Raw genomic sequence first — 17,200 nt, 5'->3', positions numbered from 1 at the left:
GTATGTCTCACTCCAAAGCCCGTGCGTGGGCTGCCTAAGGGTTCAAAGAGATGTCTGCCCTTGTTCAGGCTTATACTACCTGGTAATAAAGAAAAGGAAACCCTCAGAGAAATGTTATATTGGTCTTTCCACTTGTTCTCTTACCTTGGCACAATTTTCTGACAGAGTCTTAACTCATGTTTTACAATATAAAGAACATCTAAATTTTTAAGATATGGTTTTTATTGAACATATATAAGATTCACCTTTACATTATTACAAACACTTTACAAATAAAAATTATTGTTAAAAAAAGGAAACATTTCCTGGATTTATCACTGTCTAGTTGAAACAAAGAAATGTAATATATAAATATGAAGGTCATTCTCCAAGTATTAAAACAAAATACTGATGGAATCACTTCAATAACATTTTTCATAAACATTTGTATGGTCACCCACACACTGTACCAACTTCTAAAAAATCATACACGTGAGAGAAAAGTGATCCCCAAAATAAAGTATATTTTCAAAGACGGTCAGATTGAATGTACTCTAAATGTCTTCCCGTGCATGAGATTTGGTCAATGAATATGAATGTGAGAATTTTGTAATATACAGAAACATTTGAAAAATGCAGAATACATTGTGTAAACTAAAAAAATTTGTCACCTTTGTTGTACGGGGAGTACACAGCCCACCCAAATGAACACTTAGAATATACTATGTATACATTATGAAAATCGCATATATAAGGGAATAAGGCCTTTTATTTCCCGAGCAGTGTTAAAACAGGCTTAATATAAGTATACTTCATCCTTTATATTTTAGACTTCGTATTCTTTAAGATTTCAGCTATTAACATTATGCATAGTACCTAAGCCAACATATAAGTAGTGGTATAACACAATTTCAACTACAGTACTTGATTATATTCACATGACGTACCATCCAAATGAGCTGACGAAGTTAAAGACCTGTTAAGAAAATAAAATGCAACCCCATCACATGAGCCCAGTCTGTCGCTCAGAGCATTGTTATATATTCTGGAAGCCTAATACTTCAGAGTACGTACTTCAGTGAAGTTACTTAATAATACTGTCAGCTTGAGCTTGCAAAGTGGTCCAGTTAGCATGGAAAACTAAAAGTCTAAAATCACTTCTGGATGTTTTAATTTATTAAAACTCATTGCTGCCTGAATTTGAATATGTTTTGACTGGAGGCTAGTTGAAGATTTTTGTTTTCCTCTTCTAGCAAGCAAACGGGCTAAGTGGTCAACCTCTGTGGCTTATAGTTTTGTACAAAAAAGCATATACAAAAGAATCTAGTCTGGATTTTATGCTGGATTATTAATCTAGTCTAGATATTACTATGCTGGAATGGGATGTTGGAGTTTAGGATTCTTGGTCAAGACTTGCTCAGATCACAAGTGCTAATCCACATTAGTTATTTGTACACAGAAGCTTTCCAAACACCATGAAGAGGAGTCAAGCATTAAAGTGTGAACTGATGGCCCAGGCCTTCTGGCCTTCTCCTGCCCTCAGGCCCCTTCACATCCTGTCTGGTCTCAGTCACCAGCTCAGCCCACAGGCAGTGGTCTCCTGACTGGCCTGTGCATTCCCCCAAATAAAGTATTTAAGACTATTCCTTATCTCATTACAAATACAGAGTTTTAAAATACCATGAGTCTTTTTCTCTAGGGTAGAATTAGGAAAAGTGTTACATACATCTTCAAATTCGCTAAAACTGGATGATCTGAAATTTTACTTTAATGTTTAAAAATCAATTTCTTAAGAATCTAATTTTTTCAAATCCAATTTTCTAAACTCAGAATCGAAAGTGGATTTTATTCAATAAGTAGATTTTTTCAATAGTTATGTGGTTAAGATATTAACAATATATGCTCTAAGAATTAGAAAGTAAGGCAGACACTTACACAACCCTTAACAAATATTTTGAAAGGACTGTACTGAAATTCGAATGCAAAGTGTGCCAATGGAACACAAAATAGAATAAAATGAACCCAGACTTTCACTGACTACAGAGGATATAGCTATGAGTTCTTTTTTCTTTCTAATCAATGTTTCTATTTATTAAAACATTTGCTATATTTACTAGTACATAAATCAAGATGCATCTGGTGGCTGGTAAAATTATAAAGGCATGATTTTTATGCATTTCAAAATCTCTCCACATTTAAAAAAAAAATTCTGTACCATTTTAAATATCAAGAAACAGTCTTATATAAAGGTTTGGGCTAAGGGCAGCTAAGGATGAGTAAGACAGGGAGGGCCCTGCTCTGATTACAGCACCTCTTATATGTCTGATGAATGTCCTCACTGAACCCCACTTACAATCTAGTTTAATCATTTCCAAAATTGCAAATCATTTGCAGAAGTGACAATAAAAAATATAGCCTAGAAATAATATTTTGAAAATAGAAAAATACATTTTAAAAAAGTCATAATAAATATCTCTCTAAACAGTATCTTCGTATCTCTATAAAAACCTTTCTTTGATTTTTTTCCCATAATATATAATGAACGGATCAGTTCATGTGAAGACAGACAGCAAATCTTTACCACTTAAGATAACTTTTTCCTTGGTTAGACCAAAATGTTCAGATCAATGCTTTTTTCTTAAAAATAAATCTTAAAAAAATAAAAAGTATAACTAACTCAGAAAACTCTCTCAATATTCAAAATATTATAAAATAGTGTCATCTTTTTAAAATTTTCAGAATTTATCTGTTAAAATAGGATTAACGTAGAATCCTTGAAATATCTTTAAAAATAAACAAATGTTTTAACATTAACTATTCAAATTTTTCTAAACCTCTAAATTTGGATATTAAAATAATATAATTTCTTCCCTATTTTGCCAACGTGAAAATTCCTAGACCAAAGCAATTCTATTCTGACATATTATCTTTTTTTTTTTGAAAGGGATAAGTAAAGAGGCTTTATTGGGGTGCTCCTGGGGGAGGGTAACGGGTCCCAAGAGAGGGGGGCCCGGGCGAGGTTCTCGGGTCCCGGGAGAGATAGAGAGAGAGACCCTAGAAGTCGCCTGACATATTATCTTTTTTGGAGATGCTTTTGAAAGGAAGAATTGGGGAGTTGCTGGTTCTATAGAATCTACATTTTTCTTCATTGACTGAGTGATTCCTAGAAAGTTTAGATCTTTCCACATGGAAACTGTCATGTAAGACCAGAAAAACTCTTAAGGTTTATCTGCTGTGCTGTTAAACTGGATCCAGACCAGATATTCTTATTTTAAAAGCTATATTTGATGTATGTTATATTCTATTTTTGCCTCAAAACAACTACCTTCTGATAAAGACGAGAGCACAGTATCTGATCAGGGGGTGCTAAACTAGAAAACAGCCGTCTGCGTCAGTGGTGGTGTGTGGAGCAGCTGTCCTGTCTGCTACTCACTCCCTCTCCGGAATAATTTTTAGTTTCAGATAAGTCTGAATTTACATAGAAAATGCTTCTCTGTCTCTGATCATATCACAATTTTCCTCTTGTTCTAAACTTTTTGACTCCTGAAACCAGCAGATCTAATATTCAGTGAGTTAAAACAGCTCTTCTGTTAGGGTGCCTTATGGTAGCCTAACATATTGAATATTAAACTTATTTTGAATCCTTTATGTACTGCTAATGGGGGCTCTGCAGCTCATCTAATATTAACAAGTAACAATATATATTGATATATTGTATAATGGCATCACATCCATTCATCTATCTCAGACTTAAACGCACTTATCATTTGATTTATGACTGATACATTTAGAGTTGTTATTAAGCATTTTACATGTTTAAATCATAGTCTAACATTTTCCCAAAGCATGAACACCCACACTTTGTATCAGTTACTACATCAAAGAGAGTTAATAAACTTGGTACAATACTGTAGGTAGTATAATATGGAAGATTTCTTTAACAGGAATTTTAATTATCTTGACAGAATTTATAGGATTTAAATTATATTCCCTTATTGTCTCTCAAACATAAAATTTACAAAAAACCCCATATAGCCCAAATCTGTTGAGCACCTTTATCACAGACTTTACACTTCAATACTAAAATTATGATCCGATGTGTATAATGCTGTTTACCCCACTGGAGTGTTTTGAAAGAAAAAGGCTTCTCATTATATGTGCGGTGACTCTTGAAGCCAGGTACTTCCAAGGCACACACCGGCACAGCGCCTTGAAACTACCATTCAGACGTTCTCTTTTGGCGGGTGGGAAAGGATGGTGGCGGGCACTTTCAGAGAGGAAATCTGCATTTTTTAAATAGGTTCATTTTCTATTAAAGTGCTTGAATAAAATGCCTTGATACGTCAATTACCCACATCTTCAATCCACAGGGCAACTTCAGTTCACCAGCTTGACTTCTAGCGTTTGATCACAACTTGTTCATAAGCTCCAGATCCCACCCTAAAACAGCAGGGGGAAAAAAAAAACGTCAAAATTTTGAGCAGTAGTGTTTGAAATTGTTCTAAGTAACCTTGCCCCCCACTGATGCATTAGGCATTTTTCTCTTAGATTTGATTTCCACAAGGTTTAAGGTATCACAGATAGAAAAGACTTGAAATAGTAAATGTTCATAATGAATACATTGGATTGGTCTATGAACCTCTCACACTTATTCCCATAATAATCTAGTAACATTTCCCAATTCTTGAACTATCAACAAACTGCAGCAAGACATACTCTTCAAGCATGTTTATATATGCTTGTATGTTTATATATGCATGTATATATATCCTAATGATGATGGTCTTCAGTTGTCACAGCAGTATGGTGCCTTAATGTACCTTTCTAGAAAGTACGAAAATTCTTTTAGTCAATATGCACATCTTTATATACGGTCAGTGTTGTAGATTATACCTGTATAATGTAGATTTAAAGGGAAAATGATCCTGAAGAAGGGTTTATTTCTTCACTAGCTGGGTGTGGCAGACAGTTGGTTGTCCCCCCAAATCTATTCTCCCCTTCCTCACAGTTTTAGCTGCGTACAGGCTGCTGGGCTAGAGCCCACACTTCCTAAACTCCCTTGTAGATAGGTGTGGCCATATAACTAAGTTTTCCCCTATGGAACATGAACAGAAGAGGTGTGCCAACTTCTGCCTCACTGGCTTGAGGGAAATGGCTTGCCCTGTACTGGCAGCAATCCACCTCTGACATGCAGGTCAGGAGGATGGTGAAATAAGAAAATGGAGGGTACCTGGGTTAGTGAATCACCTTTTGGGGCAAAAATGTCTCTTCCGCCTGGCCACTGTATTTTTGGGTCTCTTTGTTATAGCAACTTAGCCTTTACTCTAATATGCCAGGTATCAAATGATCTCTATTAATGAAATATGGAGAACACTAGAAGACTAAAATTTTGCGAGCTCTGTGAATAAAGTAACTCTGAGATAGGCTATTTAAGTTAAGTAAAGGCCTCATCAACAGAAGGGTTTGTTATTGCTGATGCATTTAGTACCCTGGCCCTATGTTATAATGGAATGAACACACATGTCCTTCTATTATCTCTTGGTCTGGCAGGACAAAGGTTTTCTAAAGTAGCCTATAAAAATATACAGTGTCTTCTTGAGGGCAGCTAGCTTTATATTTTTGGGTGAAGATCGTTCTACCCTTTCCTTGAAGCCTGTTGAGCGATCAGAACGAGAGCTGAAGTATTGCATGGAGGGGGGAATATTATTGCTTAAAAGTTATACCAGGTACCCATTTCCTTATTTGACATCAAGATGTCAGGGTTTACTCTACTATAGTAAGCCCAGCAGCAACCACTATGACTAGTCTCTTCCCTTAATGGCATTTTAAGAGGAAATTCTAAAAGGTGGAAGTAAGGTAGTGGTTACTAATCCACCATGGACTGAGCTGAACTTTTCAGTTGATTGCTCAGAGACTCCTGTCCTTCTACAGAAGAAATGGGAACATCCTCAACAAAACGCTGGTGAACACCCATTCACAGCTACAGATAATCAGAACTGGAAGAAACCTTGGTGAACGCCATGGCACAATGGGTTTTAGATGCCCTCTTAAACATGATCTGCTTCTGACTATAATGGAGTAACAGGAACCGGAATTTCCTTCCTGCTTTAAATAATTAGAAAACTGGATAGAATACATGAAACGACAGTTTGTACACACTGGACAACAGGCAGTGCAGGCCTGCGGTCACAAGAACAGGGAAATAAATGAAGAAAGCCCCAGCCTGCTGCCCGAAGCAGGTTCCCTCGGGATCCTCCAGCCTGCGGCACAGCGAGAGCCCAAACACAGCCTGGTGGTTTCTGAGTGGAAGAGTCAGAGGTCAAAGCTCAGAGAGGGGGGCTGGGGACTAGAATTTGTAGGTCAGAACACCAGAAGGAGGGGTGGGGGAAAATAATGGCTGGAGAATCCCCAAATTTGATGAAAACTGTAAATCCATAGTTCCAAGAAGCTCACGGAACCCCAAACAGAATAAACCCAAAGGAAAACACACAGAGGCACATCATAACCAAACTGCTAAAAACCAGTGATGAAGAGAAAATCTTAAAAACAGCCAGAGATAACAGACAAATTACACACAGAGAAATAAAAATAGAACTGAAACCAGACTTCTTGTCAGAAAAAATTAAATTTCCCCAAGGGAGAGCAAGCAGGTGTATGCAGGACCTTGTATTATGAGAAACCCCGGGCTGGCCAGGCCGTAACCACTAGACTTAAGACAGATTACTGCAGATATTCCTTGCCAAGTCTCTATGGCTTGTTGCTTTGTTTTCTTCATTCTCATGAGTTCTCTTTCTGAACTATAATTCTTGTGCCTCTTCTGTCCCTAAGTAAATGATTCTGGTTTCATCTTGTGCCACCATAGTTTATCTCACAGAAGAGATCTAATGCTATCACATTAGCTCCTCTGATAAATACCTGCTAGCTATTGAGAGCGTATGTGTACACGCAGTGTGCTGGGCACTTAAAATAGACTTATGTCCACAATAACTCCGCAAGACAGAACTTTAATTAGTGTATATAAAGTACTTGAGTGCTTATTGCATGCCAGATACTGTTCTAAGCGCATACATATCTCATTTAATTTAAACCTTAGAACTCTTCTATTTTTTCTCCTTTTTTTTTTTTGAACAGATTCTTGCTCTGTCGCCCTGGCTAGAGTGCAGAGGCATCATCGTAGCTCTATGCAACCTCAAACTCCTGGGTTCAAGCGATCCTCCTGCCTCAGCCTCCCATGTAGCTGGGACTAGAGGTGTGCACGACCGCGCCTGGCTAATTTTTTTCTATTTTTGGTAGAAACTGGATCTTGCTCTTGCTCAGGCTGATCTTGAACTCTTGACCTCAAGCAATCCTCCTGGCTCAGCCACCCAGAGTGCTAAGATTACAGGTGTGAACTACCACGCCCGGCCTTAAACCTCATAACTTTTTTATGAGATAGTTTCCATTATCATCACTATTTTATAGTGAGGAAACTGAGGCAGAGAGAAGTGATGTAACTTTCCAAACACACAAAGCTATGAGTGGAGGAGCTTGGTACTGAACCCCAAGCAGCCCAACTCCACAGCTGCGTTGTTAACCCCAGTGATGAAGTTCTCTTTTTGGTAGCAAGTCAGAGAGATGATTTGCCAAGATCAAAGCTAAGCTGGTTATTACGGTGAATCCAGAAAGGAAACTCATGTCTGTCTGACTCCATGGCCCATTCTCTTTTTCCCTGACACATTATCTGTGACATTCCTTGGCCTTTTGTGGCATGCAACATTGATCATCTACTGCAGCCCCTAACAATCACTTTCGGCTTCCATGTACTGAGTCATTATTCTTATAGTGATTTGGGAAGCGGGTGGGAACTAGAATTATTTTCTTACATAAATGCCTTTATGTCCCAGGTTCTAGATTATCTCTCAACTAGAAATTATCTTTCTTTCATCTGAATAACAACAACACTGATAGCATATATTGAGAGCTTTCCATGTGTCAGGCACTGTGTTAAATACTTAACGTAAGTCCTCTAATTTAATCTTCACAAACACCCTATGAGTTAGGTAACTTATTTATCACTCTCATTTTACAGATGAGGAAATTGAGACTTAGAAGGGTTAATAACATCAGTAAATAATGGAAGAGCTAGCACTTGACTCCAGGCAGTCTGATGAGACAGCCCATGCTTTTGACCACTTAACTATTTAAATTCCTTTTGGGCCGGCAAGGTGGCTCCCGCCTGTAATCCTAGCACTCTGGGAGGCCAAGGCAGGCGGATTGTTTGAGCTCAGGAGTTCTAGACCAGCCTGAGCAAGAGGGAGACCCCATCTCTACTAAAAATAGAAAGAAATTATGTGGACAGCTAAAAATATATATGGAAAAATTAGCCAGGCATGGTGGCGCATGCCTGTAGTCCCAGCTACTCAGGAGGCTGAGGCAGGAGGATTGCTTGAGCCCAGGAGTTTGACGTTGCTGTGAGCTAGGCTGACGCCACGGCACTCTAGCCTGGACAACAGAGTGAGACTCTGTCTCAAAAAAAAAAAAAAATTCCTTTTGGTTAGAAATATATCTTTTGCTGTTCCTCTACATAAATTCATAATAGCTAGGGATTACTGAGTACATTATGTCATTTACCCTTTTAAACTACCCCATGAGATAGGCATGGTTATCCCCACTTTTCAGTAGAGGTTACTAAAATTCCATTAAAGTTAGGCGATTTACCCAGGCCCCACAAGTGGCCTGGCTAGGAAGTGAATCCAAGTCTCTTTAACTCAGAAACATATGTTCTCTCCACCATTCATATCACTGTCCTCATAAATGTGGCTTTTCTTTCTTTCTTTTTTTTTAATTCAGCAGTTTATTTGAGCAAAAAGCAATTCATGAATCAGGCACCACTCAGAACTGGAAGAGGTTCAGAGAGCTCTACTCTGCAACATGAGCAGCGAGCTTTCATACCGGAAGCAAAGCAAAGAAATCCCTTGATTAGCTGCAGCCAGGCGTTTGCCTTATTTGGGTATGATCCAGTGGAAAGGCCTCTCCCCACTTAGAGGTTAGTTGGTGGTTTCTGATTGGTTAAGCTAAGTTTCATTTTACTTTTTAAATTGAATTAAGTGTTGGTTTGCTTGCCTAGGAGCTGCAGTTATAGACATAACCTGAGGCTAATGGCCATTTTTTTTTTTTTTGACACAGAGTCTCACTCTGTCACCCAGGCTAGAGGGCGGTGGCGTCAGCCTAGCTCACAGCAACCTCAAACTCCTGGGCTCAAGTGATCCTCCTGCCTCAGCCTCCCGAGTAGCTGGGACTACAGGCATGCACCACCATGCCTGGCTAATTTTTTCTATATATTTTTTTAGTTGTCCATATAATTTCTTTCTATTTTTAGTAGAGACGGGATCTTACTCTTGCTCAGGCTGGTCTTGAACTCCTGACCTCAAGCGATCCTCCCACCTCGGCCTCCCAGAGTGCTAGGATTATAGGCGTGAGCCACTGCACCCAGCCTAATGGCCTTCTTATTTGTTTTAACACCCTGCTCCTTGAATCCACGGGAAAGCCTGAAGGGGCCCTACACCCTAGTAGACCAGCACATGCCTGGGGGCAACGAGTGTGGGATCCATCACGTAACCATGACACAGCACATCCTTTACAGCAGCAGCAGGTAAGGCAGAAGCAGACAGGAAGATGCTGGCCCAGGCGTTGTGTAGGTATTAATCAGCATGTGGCCCACTGTATGCTGGGTGTTGTTCCAGGCACTTAGGATGCTAAGGGAACCAAAGTCCTTGCTCTCCTAAAGCTAATTCCAGTGGGACCCTGAACATCTGACAGAACAGCAAAGTGGTGGTGAACACTACAAGACAAATCAGCAGGGCCAGGTGACTGACAAGTGAGAGGAAACTCTAGACAACGGAGACAGACGAGGCCACGCTGGGAAAGCGATGACCGAGTTACACCCGGGTGGGGAGGCTGCCGGTGAAGACAGAGTGCGACCCAGGCAGGGGAAACCAGAATGAAGCCCATTTGGTGGGAACCGCTTGCTGCTTAATTTTCAAAAACCGTTTAACACTCATAAGCTTCATCTCATGTCAACATTGCTGGTAAAAAGACATCATTATTTTACAGAGAAGGGATCTGACGCCCTGAAAGGAGAACGTCCGCCTGCCATAGAGTTTTCCAGTCACGGGCACAAATTGGGGGATTCAGTCCCCAAGTCTGAACTTTTTGCACTCCAGCCCCTCCGACCTGAAATGCTAAGCTGAAAGGACCCGAAAGATCGCAATGGAACCACAGATGGGAAAACTGCAGCCGAGGAAGCACACGAGGCACAATCACACCGCACCCAGGCGACTTGCCTCCGAGACTGGGGTCTCCCTGCACCACCCGACCACTTCCCCCGACGGGGGTCCCCGGACCCTAAAATCCTGTCACCTGGGAGGGCTTTCCGGCTTACAAGCCCTTGACAGCTCCCTTGGAAGCCTTCCGAGGTGGGCGGGCCCAGGGTCACCTCCCACTGCGACTGACCAAGAAGGAAAGGACACCACGGCCCCACCAGCCCTCGGGCCACTGGAACAGGGCGCCTGCGGTGGTCCACACCCTCGGGGACGGTGGTCCACACCCTCAGGGACGGTGGTCCACACCCTCCGGGACGAGCCGGCCTGCTCTCTGTGCCTCCGTCCAATGTGGCTTTTCTATACCTGGTTCCCTGCTACTAGTCTCTTCCTGCTGTGCTCTACCCTTCAAATTTTGGCTAGTCACTTTTCTGAACTGCCAATCTGAGAGGTCACTTCCCTGCAAGAATGACCTACGGTTCCCCACGGCACACATGTGAAAGGATAAACTCTTCGGTATGGCAAGTGAGGCCCTTCAGAACCTGGCTCCAAGACACTTGCCAACTGCTTGTCCCCAAACTCCCTTCCATGTGCCTCTCTCCTCAGAAGAACTTGTTTATTGGCAATTCTCAAAGTACGTTACATTATTCATAAACCAGTAAGGCACAGTGGTTAAGTATTATGGGAGTTGGACTCCAAGAGACTGAGTTTGAATCTTGGTTTTACCACTTACTAGTTTTAAGACCTCGGGCAAATTACTTCTTTTTATCTTTGTTTCCATCTTTGAAAAACTAATTATGGTATGTTGTGAGCATTGAAAGAGACACTGTAAGAATTAAATAATAAATAAATAAATATATATATATATATATGTGGTTGTGCCTGGCACATGAATAATAAATGCTCAATGTTACCTATACTTATATGTTTATTATATAATTATATATAGTTATACCTTTAGATTCATTCTATTAATATTTGCTCCTATTACCAGGAATATTTGTCATCCCTATATTTGCCTAATAAGCCCCCCACTTATCTTTTACTCTCTCAAAGACTCCTCAAGTGTTGACTCTTGAAGAAAGCTTTCTCCATCTGAGGTCCCATCTCTGTCCTCTCAAGAGTTCCCTGTATTATAATACTTATCATATTAATAATATTACAATTTTTCATTTGTCTACCTCACCTGCAAGAAAGGGTCAGGCAGTAAATATTTTGGGCTTTGTGGGCCATTCGGTCTCTGCCGCCGTACCCAGCTCTGCTACTGCAGTGGCAAGGCAGCCACAGACAACACATGTGCACACAGGCATGGCTGTGTTTCTGCGGAACTTTCTTTACAAAAAGAGGCAGTGGACCAACTTGGCTAAGGATAAGACCTGGGTCTTTCCTCCTTCCATCCTGTCCCACGAGCTGGCCCAATAAGTAGTTACTGAATTTAATGAGTGGACAAGTCAATGAAGAAGTCTAAATTGTATCACATCCTCTAGAAGCCCCTTTTCGAATTACTCTCTCAGAGCATCTTCATATGTCCCCCTCTTACCTCCCTATCTGACTGTAGTTAGTTGTTGGTGTGCGTGTTTGCAGTTAGACTCCATTTTTGTTTCCTTGGGCCCTGCAGTGTGCCGGACAGAGGAAGGACTCATTAAAATGAGTATTGGTAGAAGAAATGAATTAAAAATTCTTTCAGGTTTTGAGCACGAGAGAATAAAATAACTGTTTTGGCTCCAAGGGGCTTACTGTAGTTGCGCACAGACGCCACATAAATATTCCATGGAAATAGTACTGGAGGTGCACAGAAGGGCAGGGCCCAGGCTGCGGGGAAGTGAGGGAGAGGAGAATTCCTAAGCTGCCCTTGGTATCTGCGCTCACTACTGTTTGCTGCAGTTCTGAGAGTCAGTGGTAGGTTTGGCAGGTGACTTCTGTTCATCTGAATCTGAAGAACTACCAAAATGATGTTTAGTTTTCAGAACTTTTCCTAGGGTTTATGTTAGATTCTAGTGGGGCAGAGAAAAGGAAAGTACGAGAAAGGCTAACATCAGCTTATGTTGCTGAGTGGCTGCATAACTGCCTGTGACAGATAAGACGACTGCCTGAAAATGTACTTTTACTTTGCTCTTTCTAAAATACCAGACTAAAAACTCTTCTAAATGTTCTTTTCATATTGTAACTCGGACAATGCTTTACTAATATATTCTAAAAATACAACTAAGGAAATTAACTAATCTACAAAATATGATGTCAAACATACCCAGAATAAGAAAAACGGAGAGCTATACTAATAACTGTAATTTTCTTCTCATGTAACTACTAATATTTGTGTTTTCTAACCTCAGTCTAATAAAAGCTTTGTGACCTTATCCTCTACTCATGAGTTTTTTTTTTTAAACAGTCAGTCTGTATTTTAATAAGATACCATTCATACTACGTACCTATTTGGAAGATGATGACTGCCAAAGGTTGTACTTCCCCCGGGACCTACAAATAACCTCAGTCCTTCTTCTGCAATACACATTTAAAATGTTTGTTACATGTACAATTCTTAGACTACTGTCAAATAATATATTGTAATAATTCATATTTTACATTTCATTTTATTAAAGAAATAAAAAACTTAAAAAATCAAAGGTACATATATGTTTTAAAATAGGCAATTTATAAGATACCGTAAGAGTTATTTCTCATCAACTTTCCTTAAGCTCTTTTTCTTTTAAATGAGTAATGAAGACAGCTCTTCCTACAAATTTCCACAACTAAGGTTTAATTATTTCTCTTTACAACCAGTTACATAATGAGCCCAAGGCCATTGTTAAGTGCTGTTCACACCAACACGAGTAATTACACCTTTCAAACTGGTGGCATATAAATTTTCAGTTTCAAACTACTAAGCAAAGAATGAGGAATTCTGTTATTTACTATTGTTTCAAGACCACTACCCCCCAACCCTCCAAATTATAACGGTGGCTTGAAGTACTTAGGACGGAGCAGGCATTGATATCTATTGTAAGGTATATGAACATGGGAGACATGGATGTATGGTTAAAAATACAATAAAAGCCTTCTTTAAAATTGAACTCTTTTAACTAAAGTTTGTTGTTTTTCCAAATTCAATATTCATTCTTAGAAATAAATGAGCTACAAAGCTATCTTGAGAGTTTTATGGGCATGAAATTTATTTTACAAGTATGCCATAGCGCCATGATGTTCTGCTGACCTGGGTCACAGACCTGGAATATAGAAATCTGTACTTAACAGGGGTCTACACACCTTCTGCACTGGAATCTAGGCTGAAGTCTTGACTTTGTAATATCTTCTCCACAATATCATCTGCATCCACTCTGGTGTCATCAACTCGCTTCAGCTGAGATTCTACAGAATCTTGTTTCACTGGACATCTTTGAAAAGAATTAACATGTGTTTCCCTCCTTTTTATTAATTCATGAAAACAAAGGTTTTTAAAAAATTTAAATTTATCTTTTAAACTAAAAGCAAACCTGTTGAGTTTTTCTGAAGCTGTCTCTTCTTTCTCAGCTGTATCAAGATTTGGTTCAGCTATTTTTTGCTCAATTTCATCACATGGCTCTAGAATACTTTCAACTCCTGTTGATGTACTTCCTACTGAGGTATTTCTCCTGTGGCAGAGCTCAGAGAAACTAGATGACCTGGAGTGACATGTGCTATACCCTGTCAGAGAAAATCACTTTGGATATAGCACAAATATCAAACACACTGCAATCTAACAGCCTTCTCCCACACCACAGCAGGTTCAAGTCCCTTCAGAACAATAAGAAATACAACTTCACTGTTAGCGTCTACCTGATACTTTTGACTGCTGGCTTGCATAGCTTGATGTTCTGGAATGTCCACAGGCACCAAGTTCATCTGGAACAGATGCACTCTTTGCTGAAAGATCTGCAGTATGTTATAACATGACGTTACTATTACTGCCAACAACTTAATGGTCAATCTGCATTATAATCTGCAGATTTTCTAAACTCCCTAAGTTCATTATCAAGAAAAATACGTTACAAAGTGACAGAGACTCCCTTAAATCAATACAATGGAAACAGCTGTTTTTGCAAGAAATACAAAGTACTTATATATCTTAGTTCACTGAAGAATTATAATGTTTTTCACAACATTTAAAAGCACTCTGTTGGCTGGGCACGGTGGCTCACGCCTGTAATCCTAGCACTCTGGGAGGCTGAGGTGGGAGGATTGCTCGAGGTCAGGAGTTTGAGACCAGCGTGAGCAAGGGTGAGACCCCCATCTCTACTAAAAATAGAAAGAAATTATCTGGACAACTAAAAAAAAAAATATATATATATATATATAAAATTAGCTGGGCATGGTGGTGCATGCCTGTAGTCCTAGCTACTCAGGAGGCTGAGGCAGGAGGATTGCTTGAGCCCAGGAGTTTGAGGTTGCTGTGAGCTAGGCTGATGCCACGGCACTCTAGCCTGGGCAACAGAGTGAGACTCTGTCTCAAAAAAAAAAAAAAAAGCACTCTGTCTTACAATTATTACACTTTTTGTATTCAGTATTTCTCTAATAAAAATGAGTCAGGTGTATTCTTATAAATTCTCACAAAATTGCTAGGTTTTAGTGTGATTTCTGAGGAAATATTGCTTCCTCAAAAACCCACCACAGCAGCAATCTAAACAGCATGTTATTGCTTTAATGTTAGTGTTGCCAATGCTAGGCTGTAATTTGGGCAATGTCTGTGGCTTAAATCAACACAGCATGGAATGCAGCACTGAAAATAAAAGTTCTTAAGAAATTGATTATAGTATTCGGTTATCAAAGTACATGTACAAAAAGCAATGTCAAGGCTGTTTCTAGGAGGTCCCTGATCATGTGTATATTCCAGGTGCCAACTATATATTTCCAGAGCCTGGCTTCTTCCACAGAATGCAGAACAGTGGCCATTTTCCTTAGGGTGAAATATTTGGAAACTAGAACTGTTTTTAACTTAGAAGCAGAAGGAAAGCAATTGAGTAATACAGTTATTATAGCAGCAGTGCTATAAATGATATTGAATGTAGTTGGACCAAAAAATGCTGCCAGACAAGTAAGCTACTGTAGCCACCTGGCCCTCTGCAAAGATTTCTCATTTCTGGACAGACTGTAAGTATCTTGAGCATCTCTACAGTGGTTCTAAACCCAAAGTTAGCTCCAACAAAGTCTGAACTCAAAGAGTTGGTTCATATCAAGAGCTAACCCTTTATTCCTGGGTTTGGCTCAGATCTTAAGGCATCTACTTATCTTCTTGTTTTCAGAATTTATTCAAACATAAATATTTATTAAACTTTTGCCAAGTCAGGTGCTCAATACTGTATGAGGTGTAGGAGATACAAAACGAATAAGACAAAATACATACTCAGAGTTTAGCGGTAGAAGCAAAAGTTTTAATGCAATGTGGCAAGTATTAAAATACAAGCACCATAAAGCCCTGGAGTGAGAGAATTAAAAGAATGCAAAAAGTAAAATAAAATAAAACAAAATAAAATACAAGCACCAAAGAGAAGCTATTAAGAGCTCCAAAGAACAGTGCATCTAACACAACCTGGTAATGGAGGGAAAGACTTCATAGAAGCGGCTAACGCCAGGACTTAACAAGGTATAGGAACTCTTCAGCCAGATGACCGTGGAGAGGCACAGGGAAGAGCACACCTTGTTTGCAGAGAAGCAGACAGGTTAGCATGTAGGGTAGTGGTGTAGATTGGCCAAAAGGTCCCCAAACTTTTTGGCACCAGGGACCGGTTTCATGGAAGACAATTTTTCCATGGATCGGAGTGGGGGCTGGCTTCAGGATGATTCAAGTGCATTACATTTATTGTGCAGTCAAACCTCTCTGCTAATGATAATCTGTATTTGCAGCAGCTCCCCAGCGCTAGCATCACCGCCTCAGCTCCACCTCAGATCATCAGGCATTAGATTCTCAGAAGGAGTGCACAACCTGGATCCCTCAAATGTGCAGTTTACAGTAGGATTCACGCTCCTGTGAGAATCTAATGCCATGGGAGTGGCTGTAAATACAGACGAAGCTTCACTTACTCGCAGGCCTCTCACCTCCTGCTGTGTGGCCCGGTTCTTAACAAGGCCGCGGACCTGTACTGGGGGTTGGGGACCGCAGGTGTGGATGACATGGGGGGAAAAGAGGCTGGAGAGATGGGCAGGTGCCTGCTGATGCAGGGCCTTCTATGAGTTTAAAGGAGGAAACAACTCAGTGGCTTCCAGCAAGGGTGTGACACGACCAGATCTACATTTTGGGAACATCACTCTGGCAATAGGATGAATGGGGTAAAAGAGTGAAGGTTTTCATAATAATCCAGCTGAGAGTGAGAGATGGTTAGCAAGGCACAAATAACAGGACTCAATTATCAGGCAGAAGTTGTGTCAGGATAACTGAGACAGAAAATAAGAAAGGAACAGTTAGGAAGAATGGGGCTATGTGGAATTTCAGACACCTGTGCATGCCTATTCAACAGTCATCGAATTTCTACTCTGTCCCTGGCATTATGCTGGGGACACAAAAACAAATAAGCCCCGATCGTGACGAACATAGAATATGGCTTGGGAGAAAGATAAACAGATGGATTGCAGTATAACATTTGCTATGAAGTGGACCTTTTCCAAAAACATTTGGATATATATACCTGGAGTTCAGGAGGGAGGTCCAGAGGCAACATAAATTTGTGAATTGAAATTATTTAGTTTATATTTACAGGATCACATTTACATTTCTGTGATAGTTAAATCCAAGGGTACAGATGACATTGCTCAGGAAAGTAAGTGCAGGGGACCAAACCTTGTGGAACATCAATATTTAAGAGGAAGGTAGAAGCAGATGAAGAAGCCTCTGAGAAGCTAGAAAAGGAAAGGTCAGAGAGGTGGGAGCCAAGGAAGAGAAAGCTTCAAGAAAG

At 40.0% G+C, this 17,200-nt stretch overlaps 1 protein-coding gene across 1 annotated transcript in view; it reads right to left on the bottom strand.

The window, feature by feature from the left end:
• Window positions 1-211: 211 nt before the first annotated feature.
• The window catches only part of FAM102B (family with sequence similarity 102 member B), a 77,037-nt gene continuing 60,048 nt past the window's right edge, over window positions 212-17,200 (bottom strand). Inside the window, exons 7-11 of the mRNA XM_045546673.1 lie at window positions 14,091-14,186; window positions 13,769-13,958; window positions 13,542-13,669; window positions 12,707-12,776; window positions 212-4,419 (exon numbers count right to left, since the gene is read on the bottom strand). Coding sequence (XP_045402629.1) covers window positions 4,377-4,419; window positions 12,707-12,776; window positions 13,542-13,669; window positions 13,769-13,958; window positions 14,091-14,186 — 527 coding nt within the window. The 3' untranslated portion in view covers window positions 212-4,376. The remainder of the gene's footprint in view (window positions 4,420-12,706; window positions 12,777-13,541; window positions 13,670-13,768; window positions 13,959-14,090; window positions 14,187-17,200) is intronic.

Source organism: Lemur catta, chromosome 3 (assembly GCF_020740605.2).
Source record: "Lemur catta isolate mLemCat1 chromosome 3, mLemCat1.pri, whole genome shotgun sequence".
NCBI lineage: Eukaryota > Metazoa > Chordata > Mammalia > Primates > Lemuridae > Lemur > Lemur catta.
The sequence above is the reverse complement of the archived record's forward strand: the minus strand, read 5'-3'. Positions and strand labels throughout refer to the sequence as shown.